We start from the raw sequence: 9,056 nt of genomic DNA, 5'->3' as shown, positions 1-9,056 counted from the left end.
GCCACTGACAGGCCGGGGCTGGTAGGCGTGGCCTAAAATAGAGAAGGCGTGGCCTAAGGGGAAAAGGGGCGTGGTCTCTTCATGGCCAGGGCTGGACCCCGCCCGCCCATAGAGTCGCGGGCAGCCGGGAGCGAGACAGGCGCGGCTGCGCATGCGCAGTGGGCACGAAGCGCGCAGGCTCCGCCCCCCGGCCGGCGCCGCCGTATAAAAGGGGGGCGGTTGACGTCAGCGCTCTCTTCCGCCCGCTCTGCGCTCGCCACCGAGACAGGGCCGCCGCTGCCGCCATTACCGCTCCCCCCCCCCCGCCTCGCAGAATCCGCCGCCATCCGCCATCATGGTGAGCCCCCGCGCCCCGCCGCCGCCCGGGGGGGTCGGAGGGGACCTCGAGGCTCTTGCGGGACCGGGGATCGCTGCTCCGGGAGGGCCGGTGGCGGGGCAGGGGCCTGGCGCTGCGGGCAGGGCCTGTGCTGAGGGGTGGGGCTGGAGCCGGGGGGGGGGAGGAGGGGGGTGACCGGGGATGGGGGAGGGGGAGGGGGGGACAAGGAGGGGGAGGGGGGGCTGTGGCAGCCCCTTGGGGGCCCTCCCGTGCTGGTGCCGGGTTGTGCAGGGCCTGGCCCGGTGGGGGGAGCGGCGGTGATGTGGCAGCGGAACGGGGCCGGGAGGCCACCGGGCGTTATGTAACGCTGCGGGCCCGGCGGGGGCAGCCTGGCGGGCTGTCAGCTGCCAGAAAGCCTTTTATGCAGGGTTTGTGCTCGCCGAGGTTAAGGTTTTTCAGCACGTTTTGCCTCCAGGAGGGGTAGCGGGGTTTGTAGGGTGTGCTCGGGGTGTCGGCGGCTGCTGGGTGCCTGCAGCGCCAGCCTGGGCCTCGCTGTTCGCAGCGCTGGTGTCTGCAGTGCCCTTGGTGTTCCTCCTGTGGGGTGTCTCGTAGCGCTGGCTGCGCAGGCAGAATTGATGTCAGCAGGAGTAAACTTGGCAGTGCCAGGTATCAGCGTTGTCGGTTGGCCTTGCTAGAAAAAATAAAGCCTGCTTTTTTTTTATACACGGCGTGTTTCTCCTTTCTCTCTTCCTTCAAGGTGAACTTCACAGTAGACCAGATACGGGCCATCATGGACAAAAAGGCCAACATCAGGAACATGTCCGTGATCGCCCACGTTGATCATGGCAAATCAACCCTGACTGACTCCCTGGTATGCAAAGCTGGTATCATTGCCTCTGCCCGCGCGGGGGAGACTCGTTTCACTGACACAAGAAAGGATGAGCAGGAACGGTGCATCACCATCAAATCAACGTGAGTTGTCCTTCTTCAGGCGCTTTAATGCTTCTACTGCATATTCTGACCTTGGAGGTGCTTTAAATCCTAGGCTGTTTTTTTCTTGAGCTCAAAGAAGTCAGACACTCTCTGGTCATGGCATTTAGGAGCTTACCTTGTTCTCATGAGAATTGCTTAAATGAAAGAGCAAGCATTGGGATCGGTGTTCACAGGAGCCCTGTGGTAGGGAGGCTGTCTGGTGAGCAGCCACTGTTCTTAGGAGTGTCTCTGCCTACAGACCAGGCTGTGTCACCACGAGTGGCTGAGGAGTCTGAAAGGGGATGGGAAGGGATTAGATGTAGTAGAAGAAGCAGAGATACTTGTCTGAAAGTGCTCTTTTAGCATTTCCAATCGCCAGAAGGGGTTATAATTTCAGGAAAGCATAGGAAGCACAGTTTTTAGCTTCTGAGTATCTTCCATGCTGGCCTCCCAGGAACATGATTGAATAAATCCTGAAGCCCAAGTGCAGCTTCTTTGCAGGATGAAAGGCAGCTCCTAATTGCATGTTTGTTTCTAAGCACTGGGGAGTGGTAATGCATGGTTAGAAACTTCGAGTTTTTCTTTTATTTCAGAGCTATTTCTCTATTTTATGAGCTCTCTGAAAATGATTTGGCCTTCATCAAGCAGAGCAAGGATGGTTCTGGTTTTTTGATCAACCTGATTGACTCTCCTGGGCACGTGGATTTCTCTTCAGAGGTCACTGCTGCTCTTCGTGTCACTGACGGTGCCCTGGTTGTTGTCGACTGTGTCTCTGGTAAGGTTTCCTGTAGCCGTGTGTAACTGCAGTGTATTTTGGTCGAGTTTGAAAATAAGAGAGCTAATTCCCATGCGTTTGACAGGCGTGTGCGTGCAGACAGAGACTGTGCTGCGTCAGGCCATTGCTGAGAGGATCAAGCCTGTCCTGATGATGAACAAGATGGACCGAGCGCTGCTGGAGCTGCAGCTGGAGCCAGAAGAGCTGTACCAGACCTTCCAGCGCATCGTTGAAAATGTCAATGTCATCATCTCCACGTATGGGGAAGGAGAAAGCGGTCCCATGGGAAATATCATGGTAAGTGAGTGGCTGTGAACACTGCCTGCAAAATAAATCACTTGAGCAAAAGTAATCAGTTGTGGCCTTTCAGCAGTCCTCTGCTCTACCAAAGGGAGAAATGAGACTGGAATAATGAATGTACCCCTGCTACCCAGGCTCCACTGGTCTGGGGATCTGTGGATCTTTTGCTTGCTTTCCTTCAGAATCTTCTGTTAGTACAAGCCTTGAGGAAATGAATATCGTAAGTCCAGGGAAGTATCTTCCCTCTGTAGGACTCTATGGCATCAGGTGATGCAAGATCCCTGGCTCCTGCTCAGCACCAGCTGTCTCCTGAGATTGCAGGGTAGTTGGAGTTTGTACCTCTGTCCTGTGCTCCCTGCTGGACTCCCAAGCAATGAGCAGGATTTCTGGCTGAGGGAACTGAGAAAACCTGTGTGCTTTGTTCCTGCTGAGCACTTGTGTGCACATTACAGGTGTTACACGCTGCTTATAAACCCCTGCTAAGGACAAGAGTCTTACTTGCATGCAAGTTAAGCAGATGTTGAGCTGCTTGAAGTGAAGAATAGTCAACTGAACTGGGAAAAACTGATCTGGTTCTGTGTTACAAAGCTAAAATGGGGCACGTGTGCCAGTCTGCCACCCTGGGCAGATGGTGGCAGTCACAGAAACGCTCAAGGGCTCTGTAGCTCTGAAGCTCTATCTTCAAACTCTGCTTGCTGGAGCCATACTGAGTGTGTTAGAGGCTGGCTGCCGGGATGTTCACTGTCTGTAACAGCTGTTGTTGTTCCTCAGTAACCCAACTGTTTGTTGCTTTTCAGATCGATCCAGTGCTTGGTACAGTTGGCTTTGGTTCTGGTCTGCACGGCTGGGCTTTCACTTTGAAACAATTTGCTGAAATGTATGTTGCAAAGTTTGCTGCCAAGGGTGACGCCCAGCTGAATCCATCTGAGCGTGCCAAGAAAGTAGAAGACATGATGAAGAAGCTGTGGGGAGATAGGTGAGCAGTTGGGGCTGACTTCAATTTCCAGGCCAGCTGCGTGCCTGTAACCTGTGGGTGCAGAAGATCAGTGAGGAGGGGAGGATGTGGTTGTGCCTGTTCATAGCCCTGTCTCAGTGACTTGGTCCTCGTGCTAGCTCTGGTTCAGAGATCTGTCTCCCATTAAATCTTTACAGGACAGGAAAGCCAGATAAATGGGGAGGGGATGGTGAGCTGGCAATGTGAGTGAATGCATTTTGGCCAGCTCTGAAAGCCTGAGTGTGATTGGGAAAGTAGAGTTCTTACTCAGCAACTCTTTTCTCTGACCTGAGCTAAGCAGAAAAAGCCACAGCTCTGTGCCTGGACTGGGCATTGATGGCTGTCTGGCATAATTCTTTCTCCAGGTATTTTGATCCTGCTACTGGCAAGTTCAGCAAGTCTGCCACTGGCCCTGATGGAAAGAAACTGCCCAGGACGTTCTGCCAGCTCATCCTTGACCCCATCTTCAAGGTGTGTTTCTTAGTGCTCAGCCCTTGCTGGTGCCTTCAGCTCCTGGTTCTGCTGCAGTGCGTGATGATGGAAAATTTCTTCACTTTGACCTGACGTGTTTGATTGAAGAAATTTGAGTATCTGACACAAGCCTAGCTCATTACTAGCAGGCAGGGAAGCTGGTAGCAGATAAGGGGGAGACAAGTATGTGCCTATGTCTGTATGGATTTAATGGGGTGGAAGGTCAGAACTCAGGTTCTGTAGGGTGTGTGGAGTTTGTGCTGCTGCTTCGGAGTGGGTCCTTAGAGGCATTCACGAATGTTGCTGCTGTTTTAGGTTTTCGATGCAATCATGAGCTTCAAGAAAGAGGAGGCAGCTAAACTGATTGAGAAACTGGACATCAAGCTTGACAGTGAAGATAAGGACAAGGAGGGCAAGCCCCTGCTGAAGGTGAGGTTGGTCTGAAACGGGTCTGAATCCTCCATGAGGAGAGGTCAGAAGTTGGGCTGATCCAGCTGTATGAACTTACTCAGCAGCTACAAATCCTGTTTGGATTGGAAGGTGCTGACAGCTTAGAGGGGAGTGAGGAGGGGAAGGTTAACTGCTCGGCTTGGAACAATCTGCTTGAGTCTTACTCCTCTAATCTCTGCCGCAGGCCGTGATGAGGCGGTGGCTGCCTGCTGGAGATGCCCTGCTGCAGATGATCACCATCCACCTGCCTTCTCCTGTCACGGCCCAGAAGTACCGCTGCGAGCTGCTCTATGAGGGACCCCCCGATGATGAGGCTGCCATAGGTACGATGAGCCCTTCTTGGCCGTGAGGGATCTCTCCACGTAACTGCTCTGTGGTCTGCCATGCCTGGGACTGTCTTGTTCTGTGTCCCCAGCTTAGTAGCTCCTCTAATTCTTGACCCCGTAGCTCTTCTAGCACGGATCAAACAGGCTTACGAGCTAGCACTTTACTCGGGAGGGCTGAGCTAGGTAAGTAACTGGAGAGAAGCCAGGGTGTATGCCAAAGGCTCAGGCTGAGCCTGTATTTGTTTAAAAGATCTCTGGTAAAAGATCTCTTGGCAGTCTGATCTCTCACTGGTAGTGCTAGCCAGCTGGCCAGCAGGGAACAGGCGGGGGCACTGTTGGGTACAGTCTGATTAGGGGCCCGTGGGTGGTTATGCTGACTGCTGGAAATGTCACTGAATTAAATTGATTCTCTCCTCTTCCCAGGTATTAAGAACTGTGACCCCAAAGGCCCCCTGATGATGTACATCTCTAAAATGGTGCCAACCTCCGACAAGGGACGTTTCTACGCTTTTGGACGTGTTTTCTCTGGTCTCGTCTCAACTGGCTTGAAAGTCAGGATCATGGGGCCCAACTACACACCTGGCAAGAAGGAGGATCTGTACCTAAAGCCAATCCAAAGGTCAGTCCTGGCCGAGTACAATCACAACTGTGGTTCAGGTTTGTGGTTCTAGAACTAGAACTGTGCTTGGGGCCGGTTCTAGAACTGTTTTGGGGCCGGTTCTTATGTCTGAGGCCATGAGAAAGGCTTGGCCGCTGATCTCAAGTCTGCTAGCACAGCTCTGGGATGCTGCCTTGTGGGACTTGGTCCTTCAAACCCAGGTGAAACAGCCTTCTCTTTCTTCAGGACCATTCTCATGATGGGCCGCTACGTCGAACCCATCGAGGACGTGCCTTGCGGAAACATTGTTGGTCTGGTTGGTGTCGACCAGTTCCTTGTGAAGACTGGAACCATTACCACCTTCGAGCACGCTCACAACATGAGAGTCATGAAGTTCAGCGTCAGCCCCGTTGTGCGCGTGGCTGTTGAAGCCAAGAACCCTGCTGACCTGCCCAAACTAGTGGAAGGACTGAAGCGTCTCGCCAAGTCTGACCCTATGGTGCAGGTGAATGTCAGAGTTTGAGGTGCAGAACTCCTGGTTGTGCCTCTCAGTAGGCTTCTGGTTGGGGCTGTGTTCTTTTTGGCCTTTGTGGTTGCACTGGGCACACTGGCAGGGAAATGCCCTGAGCTGGGTGCTGGTCCCAGCCCCACCAGAGTGGGGAGGAACGGAGCACTTCACCTTTGGGCTGGTGCTGAGTCATCCTCAGAGCGGTGGAAAGAGTTCCCAAAATTTGCCTCATGAGTTAGAAGCCCAATGGTCTATGACTTTTGCTAAATGTTACCGTTGTGTGTGCAGGAGCTTTCCTTGCGTTGCAGTCACTCACCTGCTGCGTTCATGCTCTTTGCAGTGTATCATTGAGGAGTCTGGAGAGCACATCATTGCTGGAGCAGGGGAGCTGCACTTGGAAATCTGCCTGAAGGATCTGGAGGAGGACCACGCCTGCATTCCTATAAAGGTACAGCTGCTGCATGCAGCCTGGTGGGCTGAGGGGCTGCTGGGGCAGAATGACTCTGCAGCTTGGAGGCTCTGAACTGACAACACAGATGCAGCTGCCTGTCTCTGCAGCTCCTGCCACTGGGGAGCAAATCCCTGGGGTGCCAGTTACTGCAGTGGCAGTTCAAGCATTCCAGCTATGGTGGATGGAGCAGAGCGTGAGGCTCACACCGCTCCTGATCTGATTTACTGCTGGCTGCTTAACACTGCATTTTGTTACACTGCCTGTAAAGCAGCGTGGGTTGGGTGTTGTCCCTGCTGTAAGTGCATCTACACCAACTTGCAGCCAGTGGGGGCTCCTCTTGAAGTCCAAGCAGTCGGAGTTTGGTGCTAGCACTGCTCTGCCTTAGCACTGGTGTGAGCTGCAGTTGGGTCGGTGTCTCACTGCTGTTCTCTGCTGTGCTCTTTCTCACTGCAGAAATCTGATCCTGTTGTGTCTTACCGTGAGACAGTCAGCGAGGAGTCCAATGTGATGTGCCTTTCCAAGTCCCCCAACAAACACAACAGGCTGTACATGAAGGCCCGGCCCTTCCCCGACGGATTGGCTGAAGACATTGACAAGGGCGAGGTCTCTGCTCGCCAGGAGTTGAAACAGCGAGCTCGCTACCTGGCCGAGAAGTACGAGTGGGACGTCACCGAAGCCAGGAAGATCTGGTGCTTCGGTCCTGATGGCACTGGCCCCAACATCCTGACCGACATCACCAAGGGAGTGCAGTACCTGAACGAGATCAAGGACAGTGTGGTGGCCGGCTTCCAGTGGGCGACAAAGGAGGTAGGGGCCGTGCTTCTGGCGCTCAGCTTCTGGGGCCGACCGCTCCAGGGCGGCGGTGTGCTGAGTCCTGAAAAGCTGGTGCTGAGGTGAGCTTTGGAGATAACACACAGAGAAGCTAGTAAAAGGCTTCAGTGCTCTGAGAAGTTGTACTGATGAATTGGAGGTAGGAATAGCTGATTCTTAACTCATTGGTAAGGAAGATAAAATGCTGAGTAGCTTCTTGGTGTACCAAGTGAGCTGCTGTGCTCGCTGCTGTAGGACCCACTCCCAAGGAACACCAGTAAGCTGAGACTCCAGTAGATACCAGTAAGCTGAGGGAGCAGAGCATGCCAGTATGGGCTGCCTTCTGCCCCCAGAGCTGCTTCACAGCCTGCTTCCCGTTCCCAGGGGGTCCTGTGTGAGGAGAACATGCGTGGTGTTCGCTTCGATGTGCACGATGTGACCCTGCACGCCGATGCCATCCACCGTGGAGGCGGGCAGATCATCCCCACTGCCAGGAGATGCCTCTACGCCTGCGTGCTTACTGCCCAGCCCAGGCTCATGGAGCCCATCTACCTTGTGGAAATCCAGGTAAGGAGAAAGCTCGGCCCAGAAGCTCCAAAGGGCCCGCGTGTGGCAAATTCAGGTGGGTATTTACACTCCTGACCCCTCTCTTGCAGTGCCCAGAGCAGGTGGTTGGCGGCATCTACGGTGTGCTGAACAGGAAACGTGGCCACGTCTTCGAGGAGTCCCAGGTGGCCGGCACCCCCATGTTTGTGGTCAAGGCCTACCTGCCTGTCAACGAGTCCTTTGGTGAGTGGGGGGGCTCTGGGAGCGTAGCAAGGGGGGCGCACGTGCTGACAGCCACAGGCAGGTAAATCCTAAATCCTGCTCTGGTCGGAGAACCTTGGTGTCCAGCTGCTCCTGACCTGGAGGTTGGGATGTAGGCTGCCAGGTGGGCAAGCTACCATCCTTGGAGGCTTGGGTGACCCCTTGGAGGCTTGGGTGCCCCTTTAGGGTCCTGTTGGAGGTTGTGGGTCACCAGCAGCACTCCTAAAGGGGACGAGGGGCAGCTGGAAGGTCACTGTAGCTGAGGAGTGTGACAAATTGGTGCTGTTGGACACCACATGCACCACATCTGCCCTGTGGGAGAGGTGATGACGTGAAGCTGCAGGGAACCACCTCTCATCTCTGCATCTCTGCTCTCCCCTCCAGGTTTTACGGCTGACCTGAGGTCCAACACCGGTGGCCAGGCCTTCCCCCAGTGCGTGTTCGACCACTGGCAGATCCTGCCCGGGGACCCCTTCGACAGCGCCAGCCGTCCCTCCCAGGTGGTGGCCGAGACCCGCAAACGCAAAGGGCTGAAGGAGGGCATCCCCGCACTGGACAACTTCCTGGACAAGTTGTAAAAGCCACCCAGCTGCCCCAGCATCACTGTCACTGCTGTTGGACTCGGAGAAAAAAAAAAAACAAAACAAAACTAACTAGCGTAACACCACCAGTGCAGCAGGCAAATGGTAGACTGCAGTGACCATCTCTTTGCATTGTACTTAATCAGTTTCATAGCGATTTGAGACTTTCAACAAAAAAGCATTGATATTCAGCCTTATAGGTTTCTGTGTTGCACATGACTCATCTGGGGCCCCACTCGGTGCCATTGTAACTAAAACATTTCCACTTGATGCAACTAGAGTTGCCTGATTCCATATTTATTTGACTCGGGGGGTGAGGAGGAGCATCTCTGCTTTATTTTTGGAGGGTGTAGAGGAGCGGCTGGAGGTGGGGGAGCAGGGATGTGCTGAGCTCTTATTTCTTTAAGGGGGGGGACGGTGCCCAACTGAACGCGAACCGGGGGCGGCCAGGGGGGAGGAGGGGGCTGGCTCCTGCTAATGGCCTGCAGTGGGTTTTCAGGGAGGGGGTGTCCAGGGATTTCTGGTTGGGCAGAAACTAGAAGGCAAGGAGATCTCGTGCAGTGTGCTTGTCATCATGAACCATCAACCAATGTATTAGTGCCACTGGAAATAATAAATTTGATATGGTGATTGAAGAGGCGCGGGGGCTCCTGCTTGCTTCCCTCGGGGGGGGGGGATGCCTGCGGCCGTTTCTCCC

The 9,056-nt window shown here is 54.3% G+C and overlaps 1 protein-coding gene across 1 annotated transcript; it reads left to right on the top strand.

Moving 5' to 3' along the window:
* The first annotated feature begins 236 nt into the window (after nucleotides 1-236).
* On the top strand, nucleotides 237-8,634 carry EEF2 (eukaryotic translation elongation factor 2). Its single transcript, XM_082779979.1, has 15 exons — nucleotides 237-337; nucleotides 1,074-1,288; nucleotides 1,882-2,063; nucleotides 2,149-2,360; nucleotides 3,161-3,339; nucleotides 3,723-3,828; nucleotides 4,144-4,257; nucleotides 4,463-4,601; nucleotides 5,028-5,223; nucleotides 5,449-5,707; nucleotides 6,051-6,158; nucleotides 6,615-6,968; nucleotides 7,356-7,538; nucleotides 7,628-7,760; nucleotides 8,163-8,634. Exons 1-15 carry the CDS (start codon nucleotides 335-337, stop codon nucleotides 8,354-8,356), a joined length of 2,577 nt encoding a protein of 858 aa, XP_082636105.1. The 5' UTR covers nucleotides 237-334; the 3' UTR covers nucleotides 8,357-8,634.
* The last annotated feature ends 422 nt before the right edge of the window (nucleotides 8,635-9,056 follow it).

The sequence above is a fragment of the Aythya marila genome, assembly GCF_965140915.1.
Source record: "Aythya marila genome assembly, chromosome: 27".
Taxonomy (NCBI): Eukaryota; Metazoa; Chordata; class Aves; order Anseriformes; family Anatidae; genus Aythya; species Aythya marila.
The sequence above is the reverse complement of the archived record's forward strand: the minus strand, read 5'-3'. Positions and strand labels throughout refer to the sequence as shown.

What these genes read in the sequence shown, in the direction of transcription:
- EEF2 (XM_082779979.1), top strand. An exon ending in TGCATCACCATCAAATCAAC is followed by an intron (nt 1,289 to 1,881) that starts GTGAGTTGTCCT and finishes CTTTTATTTCAG; the next exon opens with AGCTATTTCTCTATTTTATG. An exon ending in TACCTAAAGCCAATCCAAAG is followed by an intron (nt 5,224 to 5,448) that starts GTCAGTCCTGGC and finishes CTCTTTCTTCAG; the next exon opens with GACCATTCTCATGATGGGCC.